The sequence below is a fragment of the Capsicum annuum genome, chromosome 10, assembly GCF_002878395.1.
Source record: "Capsicum annuum cultivar UCD-10X-F1 chromosome 10, UCD10Xv1.1, whole genome shotgun sequence".
NCBI lineage: Eukaryota > Viridiplantae > Streptophyta > Magnoliopsida > Solanales > Solanaceae > Capsicum > Capsicum annuum.
This window is the reverse complement of record NC_061120.1, coordinates 215,861,085-215,885,435: the sequence shown is the minus strand read 5'-3', so window position 1 is coordinate 215,885,435 and position 24,351 is coordinate 215,861,085. Positions and strand designations below refer to the sequence as shown.

The window sequence follows — 24,351 nt, the reverse complement described above, 5'->3', positions numbered from 1 at the left end:
TCTTAACAAATCCTTACAATACATACATTATACATACGAGAATGCTAATAAAATTGCATTCATCAACAAAGAGGACCAAAGGAAGTACACAAAACTTAAAGAATATCAAGAGAAAGAAGAGAGATTACACTACCCTTACAATAAAACATTACATTCATTCAAGGTCCAATACATCTAGAGATGGTAAAAACATACATTATACTAAGCACATCCTATCCAATGAAACATTTTTTGGCATTTTTTCACAAATTTTAACAAGTCTAAACTTAAACTTTTAACAAGAGGGTGGTGGAATTACTTGGCCATCATGACCTTAACAAACTCTTCATAGTTAATTTGACCATCACCATCGACATCCGCTTCCCTAATCATCTCATCGACTTCTTCATCAGTGAGCTTCTCCCCAAGGTTAGTCATCACATGGCGAAGCTCAGCAGCCGAGATGAAGCCATTTTGATCCTTGTCGAAAACCCTGAATGCCTCTTTCAGCTCCTCCTCGGAATCTGTATCCTTCATCTTCTTGGCCATGAGGTTTAGAAACTCTGGGAAGTCGATGGTTCCATTACCATCTGCATCCACCTCGTTTATCATGTCCTGGAGTTCAGCTTCAGTCGGGTTCTGTCCCAGCGACCTCATCACAGTCCCAAGCTCCTTAGTAGTGATGCAACCTATACAAAGCTTCGCGATTAGCTTACTGCACGAAAACTAACAATAGGTATACTTGAAGTAATTTCAGTCGATTTCTCATATGGTCATTCAACTAACGGCTATTGTTCAATATGTGAACTCTTTACTCTATAATACTTGCTCCAAAGAATACTTGGACATTATTCTCAATCTTTGACAGTTGACAACCAATGACAAAATCATTCATCTATGTGTTCATCCCCACCAATTAGTTCAGACCAAAAGGCTATGACATATTAAAACAAGCTGAAATCACTTATGAAGGCCAAATCTATCATCAAAATAAAACTATCACTTCTCTTCCATGTATAATCCAATCCAATTAACACAGTATCTCTCAAATAGCTCTTAGTTTCTGCTACTTCTCACCGACACAGATACCGGGATTGGATAACTCTTTTCCTTTTTTACCTTTTGATAAACGTAGTATTTGGACCAGCTTGCTCCACCTTCGACTAATTCCACCAGACACCTGTCACTTCCCACCAGTAACAAGTACTAGATAACTCCGTCCACCAAGACTAGGATACTGGAATTTGAAAGTGAGACCTCATGGTCGTTCTCAATCCATGTACGAGGTGATGCAGGTACCAGATAACTTTATCCACCAAAAATGAAAAAACATAAACTCATTTTTGAACCTGAGATCTCAATTTGCTCCACCTCGACTATTTTCATTAGATATCAGTCACTTTCCACCAGCAACACGTACTAGATAACTATGTCCACCAAGACTAGGAAATATAAAAAGTAATCACCTAGTATCCTTCACAGTTGAAATTTGAAACTAAGACCTCCCGATCGTTCTCAATCCATATAAGAGGTGCAAGTACCGAATAACTCTATCCACCAAAAATAAAAATAAAAACATAACTCATTTTTGAAACTGAGATCTCAGTTTGCTCCACCATGATAATTTCAACTACATACCTGTCACTTCCCACCAGCAACAAGTACAGGATAACTTTGTTCCTCAGTTTGCTCCACCCTGATAATTTCCACTACATACCTGTCACTTCCCACCAGCAACAAGTACTAGATAACTTTGTTCACCCGAACTAGGACACATAAAAATAAATCACCTAGTATTCACTCGGCTGAAATTTGAAACTGAGACCTCATGATCGCTCTCAATCCATATACGAGGTGCAGGTAACGGATTACTCCATCCACTAAAATTAATAAACATAACTCGTTTTTGAACCAGAGATCTCAGTTTGCTCCACCTTGACTATTTCCACTAGATACCTGTCACTTCCCACCAGCAACAAGTACTAGATAACTCTGTCACTTCCCACGAGCAACAAGTACTAGATAACTCTGTCACTTCCCACGAGCAACAAGTACTAGATAACTCCGTCCACCAAGAGTAGTACACATAAAAGGAAATCACCAAGTATTTCTCTCAGCTGAAATTTGAAATTGAGACCTCATGATCGTTCTCAATCCATATACTAGGTGATGCAGGTACCGAATAACTCTATCCACCAAAAATGAAAAAACATAACTCGTTTTTGAACCTGACATCTCATGATACCGAAATACCTCTTAATTAACGAACTAACAAGAAAACAATAATTCACCATAGCAACATCAGTCTACATGGTTTCCAAATCATCAACATGTTCATTCATATCAAACAGTCAGATCCGTAACAAACATACTCCACATAAAATCATAAAAATATCAAAACACGAAACATAATATATACATATACACATGCATTTACATATAGAAAAAAAAAAAAACTAACCATCTCCATCCTTATCAAACAAGCTAAATGCTTCCTTAAACTCAGAGATCTGGTCATCAGTCAACTGATCTGCCATTTTCTTCTAGAATTTCAAATACAAGATAAGTTGTACTACTTGTTTTTATTTTTGGAAAGATATTTTCAGCTGTGTTGTTGGAATTTGGAACTATGACATGATTGGTGTTTTTATAACAAAGTTTAAAGTTATCATGGTAAATATAAATTGAGGAAATTTTAAAAAAAAAAAAAAAAAAATGAATTAGGAAACAATAAATAAATAAATATAACAAAAATAGTAAAGAGTTGTTTCTCTCTGTCCCTACATTATAGTATATTGATTGTGATTGGTTTATCTATTTCCATCTGTCCATTTTTCCCTCTTTACCCTTCAAATTTTATATATGTAAAAAAAAATATACCTTATAATATAAAAAATGTTGAAATTCCATCATTATAAATTTGAGAGTAAATACATAATTACGATGTTGTCCGAAATTTTCAAAAAGACGTTTAAACTTTAACTTCGATTTATTACCCCACGATTCTTCTTTATTCCATTCCAAATACATCATTTTAGACCTCTGCGTGTATACACGCGCCACCGGCGCGTGAAAGGGCTCAAAATTGACTTTTTGACCAATAAAAAACTGTCACGTGTAAATAATTAATATATAATTTATATTCCTTTTTAAAGGAAAAGAATTAATATTTATTTTTTTTAAATTACCCGTACCCCCCTCTCTCCCCACCAACCCACTCTTTCTTCTTCAACACCTTCAACACCATTAAAATTTCATTGAAACTTTTTCTTTTTAAATATCATTAAAACTCCATTAAAGCTTAACACAATGTCTTCTTCAACACCATTAAAGTTCCTCCATTAAAACTCCATTGAAACTTAAAAAAATATATATATCTTTAAAACTCCATTAAAGCTCATTTAACTATCTTTAAAACTCAATTCTATCATAAAACAATTTTTGAATTGATTTGAACAAAAAAAAAAAAGACGGGAAGAGAGATTTTGACGGAGTGAGGGTTAGAGGGAGATGCTGACAGGGTGTGGCTGTTGGACGGAGGGTGGGGGTGCTGAATGGGGGTGGGGTGGAGGGGAGCTGCTGGACGTTGGGTGGGGGGAGGGGGTGCTGGATGGGGTGAGGTGGGTGATATATTAAATAAAAAGGAAAAATTTATTTTAAAAAATTAAATATATTTAACACGTGACAGTACCTGATTGGTGCGTGTATTCACTCTCTTTATTGTGACTGACATTTAGCAAAATGTGATATATTTGAAACGAATTAAGTAAGAATCGTGGGGTAATAGGTCGATCAATATCAGAAGGTAATTATGTATTTACTCTAAATTTGATAAACATATTTGAACCACAACATACTCAGTATGATCTGACGAATAAGATTTGAAAAAGTGTACGAGAATGAATGTTAGGCTGCTAAAATCTAATATATGCACACGGTAGTATTGTAAAAATATGGATAATATATATATATGTTGACCTATAAAATTAGACAAGATAACAATTTCCAGATACACTATATAAAATGCATGTATTATGATGGTTAAAGATAGTAGAATTAGTTCCAACTATTTCATAGTGATTTTTAATATCAAAATGGTGTCAATGTTAACCTAAGAAAGTAGTCATTCTTTTGCTAGGAAATAAAGTATTAAGGGGCAACTCGATGCTCTAAAACTCCTGTTATGCTTGGAGTTCGAGGAAGGATCGGATCACACAGGAGTCTCTATTGTACGTAGTCTTATCTTGCATTCCCGAAAGAAGTTATTTCCACAGCTTGAACTCGTGACCTCTAAATCACGTGACAACAACTTTATCAATTATGTAAAGATTTTTCTTCATTTAAGTCACTATACACTTACAAACTGTTCTAATAACTTCAAAATCGAATATCATCGTCTAAAGAATCACCAAAAGATTATCGTCGAATTGTAAATACTCTTTCATTTCTTGTTAGAAAATTATAGTTCAAGCCTTGAAATTTGAATTGTTGTTAATAAAAGAAGTGGGATTTTTCCTTTACGAATTAGAATTAGTCGAGCACCATGACATCGAGAAGGAAACAACAATTAAAAAATAAGTCATTAATATCGATTCTCAAAGGGGTAAAATAGTAACTTAAAAGAACAAATCAAACATAAAGAAAACAAAATAGGTGAATAAACTATTGCCCCTAGAGGCGGATCCAGGATTTTCAGTGAAGGAGTTCAGCAGTAAATATATGGATTAGTCAAAGGGGTTCAACCTTTACTATTTATACATAACAAAAATTTTACCACGTAAAAATAGTATAATTTTTCGACGAAGAGAGTTCGGATGAATCCTGAACCCTATCTAGATCCGTCACTGATTGCCCACCATTAGATCCCCATATCATCTAAGAAAACCACTCATTACATGCCACGTGTACTCAGATCTTTTCATTTTTTTACTCTTAAAAAATGAATTATCAATTTAAATCTTTTTTATTAAAAAAAAAAAGAGGAATATATAAAAATACAAAAAGAAAATAAAAAGGGAAAAAGGGCTACGCGGTTACGCGTTTCGTACGCGGAATGCTTGTGTTTGACTAAAAACGAACCGTGGTTGCCACGTAGGATTATGTCATTTTCGCTCTATTTATTTATTTATTTTTGGAAAAATACTGGAAAAAAAATAATATTTGGATAAATAAAAGAAAAAGAAATATTCTTCAGGGAGATAAGTAATCAAGTATCTCCTCAAATTATGGTTAAAATTGTTACGATATACTCCAACTTTACAGGGGTCCATGTTATCTCCTGAACTCATTTTTAGCGTATTTTTATCACTCTTTTATGTTGACGTGACACCTTTAGTACATAAAATGAAACTCACTTCAAAGGTGTCATGTCAGCAAAAAAGTTGATAAAAATATGTTAAAATTTAGCTCATAGATAATAGGATCTCCGTAAAATTAAAGTGTGTCGTAGCAAATTTAGTGATACTTTAGAAGATACCAGATGCTTTACTATTTAGTAGCAACATGGACTTTAGAATAATTCATTTTCGTTGTTAATTGGAGGTTTACAAAAATAATGATAATTAAAGTAAAAAAATGAAGGAAGCGAGGAGATTATAAGATGGAAAATCAGATTCTCATTAATAAGCTCAAAATCTTGACAGTCAACAACTGAACTACTAATACTTTTCTATCAGAAATTTCGAATTCAAGCTTTTGAATGACAAAATACATTACGAACATTGTTTTAAGAAAATCATGCAACATGTGAACTGAAATTTAGTGAAGTCTCATATAAGTACCAAATATCGAAAAAATAACCCCCAAAAAAGTATCTTTTTTTTTAGAAGTGGAACCCTTTCTTGGATTTTTTTCCCCCAAATATCTCAATCAAAAAGTTAAATTAAATTGGATTAGCAACCAACAATAGCATATTAAAATTGGGTTAAAATCATTTACACCCCCGAAGTTTGTTGTAAAAATCAAACACTCTCCTTAACTTTGAACAATAATCATTCTCCCTTCTTTTTCTTATTTGATTTTTTAAAATACCTACTTACCCTTGTATTTATATCAACATTTGAATATTTAAAAAAAAAAATATTTTTATAAACACAATTTTTATTTTTTAATCTATCTAACATACTTTCTATAAAAAGCTAAAGGTTATTTTTTAGATGAAAAAATAAAAGTGAGAAGTATTAATTGAGTATATAAGTTAATGACATTCTATAAAAAATAAATGAGCAAAATAATAAAAATTAATTTTATTAAAAGTAAAAATTCTAATATCTATTTATATGTGAAAATAATAGGTAATTATATTTTTATAAATATATTTCAATGCAGGTAATATAAATTAATTAATAGTCGAGGGTCCTTCGAAAATAACTTATTATCTACCTCCCCACGGCAGTGGTAAGGTTTGTGTACCCCTACCTTCCACATACCTCACTTAGGGGATTTCACTGGGTATGGTGTTGTTGTAGATCTATGTTTATTACAAATCAAATGATTATTGTTAATGAATTTTAAAATTACAATTTACAAAATAATTCAAATTGACAACTAAAACTCGTTTATCTATATAGATATTAAAAAATAAGAGTGAATCAAAATATGTATCTATATACATAATTATATACACACACATACATACTTAATACCTATAATATAAAAAAATTGAATGTAAAAAATACCATTAGATTTTGTAATTAGTTTATAAGAGAATTTACTAATAATGTAAATGAATTTAAATAAAAATGATAAATACATCGATTAAGAAAGATATATATAAATAATATAAAAAATATTATATAAACAGAAGATTAAAAATATTAAGGGTAAAATAGGTATTACATAGTGAAAAAGGGGGAGAATGATTGTTGCTCAATATTAAGGGGGGTGTTTGATTGATTTTCACCCCAGTGAAATCCCCTAAGTGAGGTATGAGGAGGGTAGGGGTACGCAAACCTTACCACTACCTCAGAGAGGTCGAGAAGTTATTTTAGAAGGACCCTCTACTATTAATTAATTCGTATTACCTGCATTGAAATATATTTATAAAAATATAATTACCTATTATTTCTATGGATAAATAGATATTAGAATTTTTATTTTTAATAAAATTAATTTTTATTATTTCGTTATAGAATCTCTTTAATTTATATACTCAATTAATATTTTTCACTTTTATTTTCTCATCTAAAAAAACTTTTAGCTTTTTTTAGAAAATATGTTACATAGATTAAAAAATAAAAATTGTGTCCATAAATTAAAAAAAAAAAATTTAAAATATATTGATATAAATACAAAGGTAAAGTAGGTATTTTGAAAAATCAAATAGAAAAAAGGACGGAGAATAATTATTATTGAAAGTTGAGTGGGGTGTTTGATTTTTACAACAAAGCTCGGGATGTAAACGACTTTAACCCTATTAAAATTAGTAGCATACTCCCAATAGAAGTATAGTTTTAAATTTTTGATCTAGATAGTAACGTCAAGCAAATAATAGCTAAAATTTGTTCGTTTCTTAACCCAAACTAGATAAAACTTTGGGATTTTTCCTTAATAAGAAACAACAACCATTAATAAAATTATGCATATTTAAAATTTTGTAATAATACTCAATCGTAAATATTTATTTTGCATAAAAAGTACGAGAACGAGTGATTGTTAATGCAGCTCAGAATATTTGGATACTTTGTTTATAAAACTATAATTTGCCTCTATTTGGTAAGATTATAAGAATTATAAAGTTTTAATAGTTTTAATAAATTCTGAAGCTTTCGTGATTTAAATCATAATTTAATATAGATGTGACAAACATTGCCAAAACAATTACGTAAACTTATTACTAAATGTCATCTCATTAGGAATTAAATAAAATAATATCTAGTCCAAGTGTCCACAAAACCCAAAAAACAAGATACACGTAATTTTAATATTATAATTTAAATAAAGAGAGGATAACTCTCGTTGTTAAAAAAAATTGTGGTTAAGATTTTGCAAAGTTTCTATTAAGAAAATTAAATGGTTACCTCATAAGATTTGATTACCAATTAGCAAGGGCAACGTTTGATATATTAAAAGTTTCTAGGTATAATAATAAATAGGGTGGGAATATAAAATTCATCTCAAAGTAATAATTAGTTTTCGATTGTTATAAATAATCTTTAATTTAGAACATGATCAGGAATATTTGAGATTACATAGACGTACCGAAATTAGAATCACGCTACAATATATATATATATATATATATATATATATATATATATAGGACTCCTAGCTACAATTGATTTGATTGTCTATGCATGTGTTGGTTTTTGGCACATTTTATCCCACATTGGTATTTTATCATTTGGGGAGGGGATTTAGAGCTATAAAAGAACTCTTCCTTCTCCCATTTGTATCATCCCAAAATTTTATTATCTTCTCGCACAATTAATAGAAAATGTTGGGTGCTCGGAGATTAAGCCTATTTGGTTGAACTTTGTTGTCAAATTTTCTGGTGTCTTTATTTTTTAGTATTCAATATTATTTGTTAGGTATTTCTTTTGTTGTTCTGTTTTAGTGGAAAAATTGCTCGATTTTCCCAACAAGTGGTATCAGAGCCAAGGTTCTGTCTGAGTATGTTTTGTGGTTGCAGCTTTGTTTGATCTTCCACATTAGAAAAGAATTCCTTTGGTCTTTTTGATTCTAAGGTTTGTCTAGGCTAAGGTTCTGTCTGAGTATGCTCTGTGGTTGCAACTTTGCCTGATCTTCCGCATCAGAAAAGAATTACTTTGGTCATCTTGAGTGTTTGCAGTTGTTGTCATATTGAATATTTTTATTGAGTCTGTAATGGCAAATAAAGATCAAGAAACGAAGGATCCTACTACGCCGGGGCATCGGGCTCCTCGTCATCATGGTCAAGGTTCCCGTTGTCCAGTCTGAAGTTGGCGGTGGAAATATTTGATGGTATTGGCCATTTCGGCATGTGGCAAAGAGAGGTTTTGGACTCTCTTTTCTAGCAGGGTCTTGATATTGCTATTGAGGAAAAGAAACCAGAAGAGGTAGAAGAAAGAGATTGGAACATCATAAATTGGTTGGCGTATGAAACAATTCGATCGTGCCTGTCTAGAGAGCAGAAGTATGCTGTAAAAAATGAGACTTCTGCGCACAAATTATGAAAGGCGTTGGAGGACAAGTTTCTGAAAAAGAGTGGTCAGAACAAGCTCTTCATGAAGAAAAAATTGTTCCAATTTGATTATCAACAAGGTACTACTATGAATGAACACATCACTATGTTTAATCAATTAGTAGTAGACCTGTTGAATTTAGATGTGAAATTTGAGAATAAGGATTTGTCTTTGATGTTGTTATCATCTCTTCCCGATGAATTTGAACATTTGGAAACTACGTTACTTCGTGGGAAAGAGAATGTGTCATTAGATGTTGTTTGTTCTACTTTATATAGTCATGAATTTAGAAAGCAGGATAAGATGAAAACCAAATCAACAACATTCGAAGAAGTATTGGTGGCAAGGGGTCGTCAGCAAAGCCAGACTAAGGGAGAAGAGGAAGGTCCAAATCAAAGGGTCGAGTCGTTGCCACAGATGAGTGTGCTTTCTGTCATGAGAAAGGGCACTGGAAGAAAGATTGTTCGAAGTTGAAAAAAAAAAGGAAAGAGACCGCAAAATCCGCAAGATGCAAATGTTGCAAAATGCAAAAGTGATGCAGAATCATATGTTTCCTTAGTTGTTATGCCTTCAACATCATCTCATCCAGATGAGTGGATATTGGATTCAGCATGTACCTATCATATGTGTCCTATTCGGGAATGGTTTTTTGAGTTTCAGGAACTCAATGGTGAGGTTGTCTACATGGGTAATGATAATCCATGTAAAACAACCGGGATAGGTTCGATCAAGCTGCGAAATCATGATGGATCCACCAGAATTTTGTAGGATGTACGGTACGTGCCAAAGTTAAAGAAGAATCTCATCTCAGTGGGGGCTCTTGAATCTAAGGGCCTAGTTGTGACAATACGAGATGGAGTTTTTAAAGCAACTTCAGGAGCACTGGTAATTGTGAAAGGCCTGAGAAAAAATAATTTGTACTACTATCAAGGTAGTACAGTGTTGGGGACAGTAGCAGCAGTAACTTCTAGCACCAAGAAGGATGCTGAGGCAATGAAGCTGTGGCATATGCTGTTGGGACATGCTGGTGAAAAATCCTTGCAAATTCTTACCAAGCAAGGATTGTTGAAAGGTACGAAGATTTGCAAACTTGAATTTTGTGAGCATTGTGTTCTGGGAAAGCAACGAAGAGTGAAGTTTGGCACTTCATAATACCAAGGGTATTTTAGATTATGTGCACTCAGATGTGTGTGGACCTGCCAAAACTCCGTCCATCGGAGGTAGGCATTATTTTGTCACCTTTGTTGATGATTTTTCCAGGAGGGTTTGGGTATTTACTATGAAGAACAAGGATGAAGTGCTTGGAATTTTCCTTAAGTGGAAAGCTCAAGTTGAAAACCAGACAGGGAGAAAGATCAAGGTTCTCCAAACAGATAACGGATGAGAATACAAGAATGATCCATTCCTGAATGTATGCCAAGACTGTGGCATAGTTCGACACTTCACTGTTATAAAAACACTGCAACAGAATGGGGTGTCTGAGGGTTTGGGTGTTTGCTATGAAGAACAAGGATGAAGTGCTTGGAATTTTTCTTAAGTGGAAAGGTCAAGTTGAAAACCAGACAGGGAGAAAGATCAAGGTTCTCTGAACAGATAACAGAGGAGAATACAAGAATGATCCATTCCTGAATGTATGCCAATACTATGGCATAGTTCAATACTTTACTGTTAGAAAAACATCGCAACAGAATGGGGTGTCAGAGCGTATGAACAAGACACTTGTGGAGAAAGTTTGTTGTATGTTGTCTAATGCTGGGTTAGGCAGAAAATTTTAGGCTGAGGCTATGACGTACGCTTAACATCTCGTCAATTGTTTGCCATCATCTGCTATAGGTGGCAAAACTCCATTAGAAGTATAGTCTGGAAAACCTGCAACTGATTATGATACTTTGCATATTTTTGGTTCTATTGCATATTATCATGTAATTGAATGAAAGTTGGATCCACGAGCAAAGAAAGCTCTTTTTATGGGTTTCAATGCTGGAGTAAAGGGATACCGTTTATGGTGTCTTGAGGCAAAGAAGACGATTATCAGCAGGGATGTTACCTTTGATGAATTTTCCATGTTGAATAAGGTAAATCCAGAGAAAGCTGGTAGTACAATGAAACAGGTGGAGTGTAATCCAAAGCAGGTGGAGTTTGAGCAAACATTGGTGACCCCAACACGAAGCACCACCCCTGACTCTACTATGGCAGAAGAAGAGTCAGATGAGGAAGAGGTTCGACCCAAGAATCTCTGCAAAAATCAGAATCAATTGTCGTTAGAAGACAGAGACAAGAAATTCAGAAGCCTGCTCGTTTCACTGACATGGTAGCTTATGCACTTCCAGTTACTGATGAAGATGTTCCTAACACCTACCTAGAGGCCATTCGAAGCACAGAAAGTGGCAGTTAGGCAGGTGCAATGGAAGATAAAATGCAATCTCTTAAAAAGAACGAGACATGAAAGTTGACACAACTACCGAAAGGCAAAAAGGCAATTGGGTGCAAATGGGTATTTGCAAAGAAAAAAGGATTTCCTGATAAAGAAGACATTTGCTACAAGTTAAGATTGGTGGCTAAAGGCTATGTTCAGAAAGAGGAAATTGACTATAATAAGGTATTTTCTCCAGTTGTAAAACATTCCTCCATTAGAATTTTGTTGGCCTTGGTAGCGCAGTTGAATTTGGAGCTAGCTAATTTGATGTGAAGAAGAGCTAGCTTGGAAGAGTTATATTTTACAAGTTGTTAGTATTGTTAGCAGGTGCATGCATGATCCGGGCAAGGGTCATTGACAAGCTGTGAAATAGATTTTGCGGTATCTCTAAAATACCGTAGATATTGGATTGACATTCGAGCGGGATAAATTACTTGGTCAATGCATAGTTGGATATTGTGATTCTGATTATGTGGGTGATTTGGATAAGCGACGATCTATGACTGGCTATTTGTTCACTTTAGCAAAGGCGCCAGTTAGTTGAAAATCTACCTTACAGTCTAAAGTGGCTTTATCTACAATAGAGGCAGAGTATATGGCGATTACAGAGGTTGTGAAGGAAGAAATTTGGCTTCATGGGTTGCTTAAAGACTTGGGAGTTGATCAGAAACAACTTGAGGTATATTCTGACAGTCAGAGTGCTATTTATTTAGTAAAGAATCAAGTCTTTCATGCACAGGCGAAGCATATTAATGTTCGCTATCATTTTGTGCGGGAAATTCTCGAAGAGGAGGAGATACTTCTCCAGAAGATTCACACTACGGAGAATCCTGCAGATATGCTGACCAAGGTGGTTACAAGGGGCAGGTTCGAACACTGTTTAAACTTGGTTAATATCCTGCACAGTTGAAGTTGGTGCCTCACGGCGCAAAATTGGAAGCACCGCAATTTTTTTTATTATTTGTTTGATTGAGAGGATTTTTATTTTGGTGGGATTAAAATTGAGCCAAGGTGGAGATTTGTTGGGTTTTGACACATTTTATTCCACATCGGTATTTTACCATTTGGGGAGGAGATTTAGAGCTATAAAAGAACTCTTCTTCCTCCCATTTGTATCATCCCAAAATTGTATTCTCTTCTCCCATAATTAATAGAAAATGTTGGGTGCTCGGAGATTAAGCCTATTTGGCTAAACTCCGTTATCAAATTTTCTAGTGTCTTTATTTTTTAGTATTCAATATTATTTATCGGTTATTTCTTTTATTGTTATGTTTTAGTGGGAAAATTGCTCGATTTTCCCAACATGGTTTGTAGGAATTGTTCGTTCAATCAAGCAGCATTTGTTTCTTAACTTAGGAGAGGGAAGAGGATCTTAGAGGAAGAATCTTTATATGAGTTCGAGGCACATGTACACATAACTCATAGCTACATGGACTTGCACAATGCAAAACGCCCGTGATATTGTAAACTTGTACAATCAAATCTACGTGTTTTCATGAAGTTGTGAGACAAATCTAGAGTTCTGAACCATCTCTCATAATGTAAAGTCTAATTTGACTATTTTTTTCTTGTAAAAAAAAAAAAAGCTCACGTATTAAAAGACTTATGTCGTTAAGTCAATAAGAATAAATCTAATCGTATTTCTAACTATGAGAATGAAATCATTTTGATCATGACTATCAACGAAGGTTAAATTTGTACCTTTTCATGCAACATGAATTATTTTGGTTCAAGGATAAAAATTAAAAAGCTAATATCAAAGATTGAAATTTATTTTTTAAGATTGCATGGGTAGAAACCCAAGCATCCTATAGTGAGTAGAAAAGATGGCAATACAATCTAATATTTGGCTGCAATTATTTTTCAAAAGTATGAAAGAAGTTTTGGAGTAACGGGTAAAGTTGTTGCTATATCATCAGGATGTCACAGATTCAGGGGCTGCCCTTTTTATATTTTCGAAAGCATACATTAATCGCAATAGCATGTACATAGTATTATTTGCAACAATCTGTGTCTATCAAAAATTAGAAGCGAAGCCATAATTTCAACTAAGGGGGTTCATAGTTCAAATGGGTTCAACATCTAATATATATACATAAAAAATAGTTTTAGTCATATATAAATAGTATAATTTTTCGCTGCCCTTGCAAAATGCTGGCTCCGTCCCTGTTGAAAATAGTCTTTTTATCTTCACAAAAATAAAGCGCAAGATTTCTGTACATCCCATGCTTTGTGGACTCCACTTGTAAAACTATATTGATAAGTCGAACCTTTCAGAATGTTTATCCCACTGTGACTTCGCTCCACTCACAAATCCTACCTTCGACATCCCCTTATTCCTTGATGTTAAGGTAACGACTTTGGGCATGGCCAACTCCTATAATATGATCTTATTTCGCGCATATTTGCAATATAACCTGCAATTGAATCAACTTCCGCTTAAAATGAGAAGAAAACGTCAAAAATTGACATAAATAATCGCCCTAAAGAAAATAACAAATAGATGTGTATTATACATATACGGTATGTATATATTATGTATATTAGCTACCAAATATAAATAATTTTGGCTAAGTGGCCAAATGTGTGTAATACCCTAAAGTTTTCTAACTAATTTCGTCCCAAGAATGTCTAGTACTATCTTCTAAATTGAATGATGTTTATTTCATGGAGAATTTTTAAGATTTTCACTTTTTTGTCATGTGGAAAATTCAATAAGCTTTCCATCGATATAAGATTCGCCTAAATCCGATAACCGGGTAAGAAGTTATGACTATTTCAAGTTTCCGTCGTAAAACAGGGTCATATTAGTCAGTGGCGCATCGCGCCACAAGAGAAAATGGCAGTTGTCAAATTTCAGTAGGGGTACGCGATAGTGGCGCGTCGCGCCAAACTTTCAGGTCGTAAATGAAGTGGCAACGCGATGGCTCCGTGTCGCACCATTCCCCTATTTCCCAATTTTTAATTTCCAGTGACACGACATGATAGCGCCACGTCGCGCCAGGGGTCCAGTTTGAGAAATTTTCACCAATTTAAAAGATGCATCCAGGGTTAAAAGAGTCAATTTTTCACCCCTATTTAAGCCCTTTAACACGAGATTTAGCTATTTGGAACCTAAAATAAACTAGTTTCTCTCGATTTTCTCTCAAGAACAAGCTAGGGTTTCAATTGGGAATTCAATTTCAAGAAAGTCTCTCCGTTAATCTTCGCTAAACCAAGAACTAAGGTATGCGCTGTGTTGATTTATGGATTTTTTTCATCCATAAAGCTCAAGAACCCTATTTCAAATTGCAAATCGTGATATTTATGTTGTGGGTTGATTGTAACCATGTTTATCTTGTTGTATGATTTACAAATTGGAATATTTATGTGTTTTTCATGAAACTACATTAGCAAGTGAGTGAAATCCATAAATTGATTTATTTATAATGTGTCGATTTGATGATTAAGCCTATGCCCTATGGGTGCATGCAAGGTGTTTGATAAAATGCTTAAGAAGATAGAAATTATGCACTATAGCTAAATTGTGATCCAAAATGACTTCCATGTTATTCTTATGTATTGAAATTTGTTTGTTGGATTGCTCATTAGTTAGCCTTATGAAATTATGCTATGTATACATGTTATCTTATTCACGTACCCAGCTATGATAATCAAATACCCATGAAATATCTCCAATTATTGTATTATGGATTGTTGATGATTGGTCATGCGTTCAAGAATGTTATGCCTTGTCAGTTTCCTTCCATCGAGTCCCGGGGGTACTTGTGCTCGAAAAATATAGTTGTGTGCCTAGAGTCAGTGACATGTTTCATGATATCCTCAGTCAAGCCATGATCTATAGAACTCAGTCAGTCATGTGACTCAGAAAATCTCAGTAATTTAGTAATCTCAGTACTATTCCGTTAGTCAACGGAATTCAGTTCAGTAATTCCTGTTCAGTGTCCATTTAGATGGGAGTATGAGTTAGCACCGAGTGAACCCAAGGATGGGAACTCACCTGTTATATGAGGGTGTGATTCTTAGAAGCAATCCTTGCGTTCCAGAACTACGTAGCCAGCATAGGTTGAGACATCATAGCCTGCTATATGAAGGTAGATGAGGTGGCTTAACATGTTATATGGGGGTTTCCACCATTCTCACTAAATTTACCTATTATATGAGGGTTACTCACAGATTGTCCTTACTAGTGGTGCGGTATTGACACCCTTCCAATTGGGGTTACAGATTGGACCCCAACTCAGCCATAATGGCGTATTAGGGGCATGTCGGTCAGATAACTACTTTCCACAGTTTTAGGACCGTCAGATATAGTCATTCAGTCTCGATATTAGAACTCAGATAGTTTTACAGAATTTAGGACTGTCAGATACAGCCAACTCAGAACAATACAAAACTCATCTAGTTCCAGCAGATTTAGGACTGTCAGATACAGTCACTCATGTTATCAGTTATATCAGTCATCAGAACTCAGTTATCAGTAAACTCATGTTATCGCGATCTCAGATATAGTTACTATGTGTTCATGCATGTATTCTCACGTTCATATTAGTCAGTTAGCCAGTATTGTTCATGCATATGAACCCCATGCATTTAGCCTACCTCACATGCATACCAGTACATTCAAAGTACTGACACATTTGCGCTATGGTGTTTTATACCATAGCTTCCGAAGCATGAGCTCCAGAGCATTAGTAGATTCCAAATATCAGCAGTCAGTTAGCAGTGAGTCCTAATCCTTCGATGACATGATTATTTCTATATTATCTCATTAATTAATTTATTAGTTGGATTTAGTTGGGGATTTGTCCCATCAACTTCTGACAGTTCAGTCAGTTAGAGGCTTTTCAGACTAGTGTGTTCAGACAGTTATTTCAGTATTTTGGGTATTTCATACCCCATCTATATGTTATGATTTACCAGTTATGTTACAGATTTGAACCTTATGTCCTTTCACTTCATGTTTCCGCATTTATATTGTATATCATGCAGTATATATGTACAAATATCAGTCATGGATTAGCTTGTAGTCATTTGGGTTCATGAGCACTGTGTAGCATTCTGAGTACCAGAATCAAGGCGTTACAATGTGTAACTTCTCTAAAAAGGAAAAAGAAAATATTTTGGGCCTGATAGGATACTAGCTCATCCAAATTTTAAACTAACAAGACCAAATTCCATTTAGCGAGTCATGTTTGAGCCCATACACTGACCATCCTATCTAAGGATCATTTCCGCAATACTTTCAAAATTAGGATAAATTACACAAATCTCAAGCTTAAGAGACTATATTATCTAATATCCCTTACTTTTTAAAATTTTACATAAAATCCCGATTTCAACTTTACTCTTGATACATATCAACAATATCTCACATCCTGTTTTTACTCCATCATTAACTCATTCAAGCTATTTTTTTTCAAAGATTTTCTTTCCTAAAATATCTCCCTAATTATCAACAATATAATCATCTTCCTTCCTGATTTTTTCTCCTCTACTAACGCATGCAACATTTTTTTCCTCTCCTAAAATCTCTCTCATTTTTTTTAAATATATTGATATACATATAAATTTATTTAGTTATTCATACATGTTTATTCTTTTAATGGTAATTCATATGAATGATAAATATGATATTATTATATGAGTATGATGGTGATTCATATGATAAATACAGTTTGTATGATTTTAACGGGTGATACATATGATGTTAATGGGTAATACATATTGTATTATGATGATTCATATGGTAGATACAATTATTTATTTCAATTATTGGGTGATTCATATAATATTAATGAGTGATATATGTATTATTATGGTGATTTATATGGTAGATACAATTATTTATTTCAATTATTGGGTTATTTATATGTTATTAATGGGTGATACATTTTGTTCACACTGTATCAAAAAACGGAGTAGCCATCCCATCACCGGAGCTCCATGTTCCGGTGAACCAGCGTTTGTCTACTAAAAAATGACCCACTCACCACCGGAAATCCCCATAACAACCTACGAAAAAACCACCCCACCAACGTCATCAATTATTGATTGATTCATATGATATTAATGGGTGATACATTTCAAACTTCAAACAAATGTATCACACATATTTCAGATCTATCACATAGTAATCCCCCGCCATCAAATAATAATCAGCGAAGGTGAATCGAAAGGAGGGTGGGTCGTTGTCGGAGAAGACATCAACTGGGTTGGATATTGTGCAACATCGGCTCCGTAGTTTCGGCCAATTGCAACGTCAGTGGCGTGCCAGGCAACGAGGAGCTTAGAGGCAATAATAGTGGCCCCCAACATGCGACGGTGGTCGCTTCGAAGCTTACCGAAGATGAAAATAAGGAGGCAAGTTAAAACTCCAATGACGGAGATATTGAGCAAGTACTGGATGTTTACTATACCAAGAGACGTCGTAATTGAAGTCGTCGTCCTCGACGGTGGACGACGGAGGAGAAAAAGTGGAGCTGAGGACCATAGAAGGTGGGTCAGTAGAGAAAGTGGATGGGATCATATTGGATTAAATTGGGATTGACAGAAATTAGGGTATTGGATTTTTTTAATCTGATTAATTCATTATATAACTGATTATGCGTGATTTGCTCCACGGAATAAAAGAGAATCTATTATTTCCTTAAATAAATATCTTTGTCAATTTCAAATGTATCAATTTTATATGTATCACCATATAATACATGTATCACCATTTCAAAAAAATGGATAAGATGTAATTAATAAAATAGTCGGTATTTTATGTAATGTCACTGTAAGGTAGGGAAGTATTTTCGATAGAGTATACATAGATCTTACCTCTATCTCAAAAGTGAGGAAGATCAGTAATTTCCAATAGACCCTCACGTCATGTTTAACTTTTTTTTTTAAAAAAAAAATAGCCTGATAGGATACTAGTCCATGCAGATTTCACACATATAAGCCTAGCTTTCATCAAACAGCTCATACTGAGCCCATACACTAACGACCCTATATAAAGATCATTTCCGGCAGTGAGGTAGAGGGGATGTTTTCGTTAAAGTTTATGCAAACCTTACCTCTGTCTCAAGAGTGAGGTAGATCGATTGTTTTCGATAGACCCTTATGTCATGTATCACTTTTCAAAAAATAAGAAACAAATGTTGGGCCTGATAGGATACTAGTCCATGCAGATTTCAGACTAACTAGCCCAACTTTCATCTAGCGGGTCTAACTGAGCCCATAGACTAACGAACCCTATATAAAGATCATTTCCGCCCTACTTTTAGAATTACGACTGTGAGGTAGAGGAGTTATTTTCGATAAAGTATACGCAAACCTTATCTCTATCTCAAAAGTGAGCTAGATTAGTTGTTTCCGATAGACCATCAAAGTCATAAATAACCCATGCAGATTTTAAACTAGTAAACCCAAATTCTATTTAGCGGATCGTCTTTGATCCCATACACTAACCACTTCTATATAAAGATCATTTCCACCCTACTTTCAGAACTACGACACTGAGGTAAGGAGTTGTTTGTGATAGAGCATATCCAATCCTTACCTCTATTTCAGAAATGAGGTAGAATAGTTGTTTCCAATAGAGTATACACAAACCTTATCCCTATCCCAGAAATAAGGTAGTTCGATTATTTTCGAAAGACCCTCAACGTCATGTATAACTTCTAAAAAAAAAGGGCAACAACACATCCCGACACTTTAGAACTTAATTACAGAAAAATTTGATATTTTATATAATTATTGTAAATCCCAATCTTGGATTTGTCGAAATCCATAATTTTCTATACAATGAATGAAGATACAATTTTTTTCCTTATAAAGATATATAATTAGCTCTCGATTTTTTTTTAAAATTTTGGATCTCATCGAGATGCATAATCCATCCCACGAAGATACATCTTTTCTTTGTAAAGATACATAATTAGCCCCACGATACATCTAAGGAAGATACATAATTAGTTAAATTTTTTGTAATTACTTTATAAGGATGGAAATTTCTGTAAATATTGTAAGTTACGGTGTATATTTATGTTATTTTTTTTTAAAAAAGGAACATATTGGGCCTGCTAGGATACAAGTCCATGCAGATTTCAAACTAACAAGCCCAATTTCCATCTAGCGGGTCACCCTGAGCCCATATACTAACCACCCCTATATAAAGATCATTTCCGCCCTACTTTCAAAACTACGGCAGTCTTCTCCGGCCGAAGTAGAAAGTTCAAACACACACACACACACACACACACACACACACAGCGTTTCTCCTCTCCGGCGAAACTGAGCTCAAACTCCTCGTAGGTTCATTTTTCTTATTTATCTCTTTCGGTATCTCTTTGTCTGCATCTTTTTACTTTTTTCCTTAACGAAACCCTAATCACTTTTCCACTGATTATTACTGTTAAAAATAGGAGCTATTTATTCGATTGCTACTATTATATTTACTCGGTACAGAAGATATTTGTGTATTAGTTTTTGTTTCCATTTTTTATGAGTTATTATGCATTCGTATTTGCTTTCATTTAGTAATGTTTGAAGTTGACGACTGTGTAGTTATCTCTTTGAGTATTAGTAGTCTTGGTTTAGGGATGAGAAAGTACACGAAAATACAGTGTAGAGCCAGTGTTATCAAAAGCGAAAAGCGGAAAAAAGCTCTAAGGTTTACGGAAGAATAAAGTGTAGACCGTGGAATATATATAGCCATGGTGTCTAGGCTAGCTTGCACACATACCTCTATTATTATGTTTACTCTCAATGATTTAAGGGAAGGTATAACATCTATTTGTCTTCACTTCTTTGTGATTTTTACTAGGTTGTTTTTCTTAGATTTTTTACGAGTTAATATACATTCGTATTCGCTTTCATATAATAATGTTTTTAACTTTGTTGGGTATATTGTTATCTCCTTGAGTGTTAGTAGTCCGGATTGTGTAAGAAAGAGTGCAGGAGAATATAGTGTAGAAGGTGGAATTTATAAAGCTATAAGCTAGCTTGCACACACCTCTACCGAGCTTTAATTTTGTAGGTTCATTCTCTTATTTATCTCTTGCTGTGTTTCTCTGTCTGCACTATTATACATTACTTTTGCTTTTGTGAGAAGTCCTAATCCCTTTTCCATTGATTTTTAGTGTTGAAAATAAGAACTAATGATTAGTTTTCTATGATTATATCTATTCTCAATGATTAAGGAAAGTTACAAAAGCTATTTGTATGTCGCTGTTTTTTTGCCTAGTTTGTTTCCTTATGCAGATTTTTTACGAGTTAATATGCATTCATATGGCTTTCATTTAATAATGATTTCAAAGTTGTTGGGTGCATTGTTATCTCTTTGAGTACTAGTACTGCGGTTTGTTGAAGAAAAAGTACATGTAATATGGCATAGAATGTGGAATATAAATGACCATGGTTTATGGTGTCAGGGCTATACTAACCCCATAGGGCATAGGATACCTGCTAATTCCACGGTGACCTAGTGTTTTCCAACCTCTAGCATTTGAACCTCATAACTCGTGATTTTCAATCCACTTCATTTGATCCCTGGCCTCACCTTGGGTGCCAGAAATGGAGTTCGTTTATCCTTAAGGTCTTTCCAACAGTAAATTACCAAAAAAGAAGAAAAAATTGCCTATAATTTTTTTTAGTTTTGTCCTGGTGTTTATGTACTCTTTGACTTGCACAAAGTAACGTGCAAAATTTAACTAGGGTATAAAAGCTGTAATTGTAAATTCTGTTTAAATTATCTAAACAACCTATTCCAACTTATAAGCTTCTCTATTTTAAGCATTATATATGCCTAAGTATAATATCTATAACATCCAAATGGTTAATCGATAAATGAACTTGCTGGTGTGTTTGAGAAATCTATAACTAATTTCTCTAACAATCGTTTCTGTTATCGTCAAATATTAGGGAGTGCATCATAGAAGCAGTGTTCTGTGAAACCGTAAAATTTTGATGCTAACTGCGGCACTAGAAATTGCTGCTGAGAATTGTTTACCTTTCTCCTTGTTCTCCTCTCATTTGGGAATGAATAAAGTTTACTTGGACTTGTCAGTTGTTTTATTTCCCACCCCTTGTTAAACTAGAGGTAGTTGACTGTTTATAATATCTAAAAACTTCTTATGTAGCTTTAGTTGTGCCACACTTTTATAAGCACCAACTGAAAGATAAATCTCGAAGTGTAGGATGATAAACAGCATGCTCCCTAATCAAAATCTTAATCATGGTACTTTTACCTTTTTCATTAATTCACTGATACGGGTTCTTCTGCCTCTTTTCAGGAATGGCTTTCTTTAACAAAGCTGGGAACATTATTCGGCAGGCTGTTAGCAAGCAACACATCAATCATGAAATATCTGCATCCAAGCCTTCAATTTTTCAACTTATTAGATGCATGTCTTCTTCAAAACTTTTTGTGGGAGGTGCATATAGTTTCTCTTAGTCTATGCACTGTATTTGCTATATTTCTTCTAATTTATGCTGACTTCCTCTGGTTTGACAATGTAGGAATCTCTTGGAACACGAATGACCACACTCTCCAAGAAGCTTTCAGCAAGTATGGAGAAGTCGTTGAAGGTTTGTCTCATTTAAAGCTTTATGTTATTTGGACTATAGAAATCTGCCGTCATGCTTTTGTAAAGTTCACAAATTTCCATTTGAAGTCCTTGCAGTTTAACCTGGACACCTGCAGCTGTCTTCCTCATTATCATATGCCTTTGAGTGCTTGTTCATTGTTTTCATTACTATGGGAGATGGTTATTTGCACATAATAAAGAGCTGGGCAGAGTTTTAATAATTGCGAGTAAAAATATTTGACAACAATACTTTTTTAGTGGAGGTTCTGAAACACGAATTTCCAGATACTATACAACGATGAAAAGCACACTTGTTTTATGTCTGAAGGAGGACCTTAATGACGTGGCATCGACTAGCGTATTGCTGTTTGAACTTGTCAGAGTAGGGTATTGCTAATTGGAATTAGTAAGTGAAGTTGCTCAGACCTAATGGAAGAATTATTTCTCCCTTTTTTCTGGTTGAAGCTGTATTATAATTCAAGGAATGCATGACTTACAAATACTTGCTCGTTCATTCATACTTAACCTTGTGAACGTATGACATTATCTGTACATGAAGGCACTAATTTATAGGAGGAATTATTGAAAGTTTCAATTTTTTATTGCAGCAAGAGTCATTTATGATCGCGAATCTGGAAGATCTAGGGGATTTGGCTTTGTTACTTTCAATAGTGCTGAGGATGCCAGCGCTGCTATCCAGGCTTTGGACCAACAGGTAGGGTTCTCTTGACTTTGATGCTCTAGGAATAGAAAAGCATGTGTTTCCTGTGTGTTTGGGTTCACATGATTGGAATAATTTCAAAGGAGTGTTTGTTCTTTCATGGTATCTTGCAGTGTTTTATCCACAAAATTTTATGTGTTTAAATATGTGTGATAGTTATGTTCGGGAGGAGAGAAGGTTACCTGTGGATATGTGTGTTTGCATCTGTGTATTTTGGTGTGTTTGTCAGATTATGATAACTTTTTTTAATCATCTTTCAGGAGCTTGATGGTCGTAGAATTAGGGTGAATGTAGCGAACGACAGGACAAGAGGATATGGAGGTGGTGGTGGATTTGGTGGTGGTGGTAATTATGGATCTGGTGGTTATGGTGGAGGTGGTGGTGGTAATTATGGTGGTGGTGGTAATTATGGATCTGGTGGTTATGGTGGTGGTGGTAATTATGGATCTGGTGGTGGTGGCGGCGGTAATTATGGATCTGGTGGTTATGGTGGTGGCGGCGGTGGTAATTATGGAGCTGGGGGTAATTATGGTTCCTCTGGTTATGGTGGCACTGCAGGTGGTGTTGATGCAAACATTGCTAGCAATTATGGAAGCGGAGAAAACAGTTCTGACTTTGGGACAAGTGGCGGTGCGAACAACTTTTCAAGTGGTGACAGCTATGCCAGTGGAAACACCGAAGCCGCGAGCAACAACTTCACTAGCAGCTTTGGCAACAATGATCAACTTGGCAACGACGCCACCAGCAACCAAGCTGAAACTGTTGATGTTGATAGCCCTGTTGATGCAGGTGAAGATTACAGAGATGACAACAACGGCGAATCCAGTGAATATGCAGACAGAAGAGCCTAAAGCATTTGCTTCCGAATGCTATTTGATAAAAAAGAAAAATCGATGGAAGACGGACACATCTCTTCCTTCCGTTGTTTAGCAGTTCATCTCTTTCATAGTGTCTACTTTCGACTTCCGTTTTCTGTTATGGAATTGAGATTTTGCTTTTATTTAACCTCGAATTTGGATGCTTAAATTGGCAGTATAAGAGCCAACTTTGTGTTTGCTAATTAAAAGTACTCCACACCTTTAGCTGTTTGAAACTAATTTTATTAATAGGTAGCTTTGGATGTAAGTGTTGAAACTGTTGTCTCGTGTGAGCGTTGAAACACTTTTTTTTTTATAAACAGCCTCTCTACTCCCAAAAAGTAGAACTAAGGTTTGCGTACACCTTACCCCCTCTCCCTCTAGATATGTTTCTGTATCAATAAAACCAGTTGCATGTTGCAAATCTTTTTCTAATGTAGTCAAATGGTCATTAACGTAAACACGTTTTGACGTATTTGTTGGGATTGCTATTGAGGAAGCTATTCTTATGTATGCACTCTGTTTATCGATTTGTCCATGAAAGTTCTTTTATTATTTTTTGTTTCAAGTACTATGACTTTAACCATATTAGCCAATCGAACAAATTCCTCCACAATTTAAAAATTATTAGGTGGAGGAA

General features: G+C 34.7%; 2 protein-coding genes across 3 annotated transcripts; one reads left to right on the top strand and one right to left on the bottom strand.

Moving 5' to 3' along the window:
• Positions 1–105: 105 nt before the first annotated feature.
• LOC107852251 (calmodulin-7) lies at positions 106–2,692 on the bottom strand. The gene is made up of 2 exons (XM_016688120.2): positions 2,441–2,692; positions 106–668 (listed from the first exon to the last, which is right to left on the bottom strand). Exons 1-2 carry the CDS (start codon positions 2,514–2,516, stop codon positions 295–297), a joined length of 450 nt encoding a protein of 149 aa, XP_016543606.1. The 5' UTR covers positions 2,517–2,692; the 3' UTR covers positions 106–294.
• A 17,028-nt stretch (positions 2,693–19,720) lies between these two features.
• Positions 19,721–23,947, top strand: LOC107843739 (glycine-rich RNA-binding protein 2, mitochondrial). Of its 2 annotated transcripts, none has more exons than XM_016688116.2 (5): positions 19,721–19,856; positions 21,840–21,980; positions 22,066–22,134; positions 22,742–22,848; positions 23,115–23,947. In XM_016688116.2, exons 2-5 carry the CDS (start codon positions 21,842–21,844, stop codon positions 23,703–23,705), a joined length of 906 nt encoding a protein of 301 aa, XP_016543602.2. In that variant the 5' UTR covers positions 19,721–19,856; positions 21,840–21,841; the 3' UTR covers positions 23,706–23,947. The 2 variants fall into 2 exon arrangements, with proteins under 2 accessions (XP_016543602.2, XP_016543603.2); XM_016688117.2 differs by having other exon boundaries at positions 19,744–19,860.
• The last annotated feature ends 404 nt before the right edge of the window (positions 23,948–24,351 follow it).

Excerpts from the sequence above, each read along its gene's own strand:
- LOC107852251 (XM_016688120.2), bottom strand. The coding sequence starts at position 2,516 with ATGGCAGATCAGTTGACTGATGACCAGATCTCTGAGTTTAAGGAAGCA. Across the intron at positions 669-2,440 it reads GTTTGATAAGGATGGAGATG|GTTGCATCACTACTAAGGAG; the intron begins GTTAGTTTTTTT and ends AGCTTTGTATAG.
- LOC107843739 (XM_016688116.2), top strand. The coding sequence starts at position 21,842 with ATGGCTTTCTTTAACAAAGCTGGGAACATTATTCGGCAGGCTGTTAGC. Across the intron at positions 22,135-22,741 it reads GTATGGAGAAGTCGTTGAAG|CAAGAGTCATTTATGATCGC; the intron begins GTTTGTCTCATT and ends TTTTTATTGCAG. Across the intron at positions 22,849-23,114 it reads TCCAGGCTTTGGACCAACAG|GAGCTTGATGGTCGTAGAAT; the intron begins GTAGGGTTCTCT and ends ATCATCTTTCAG.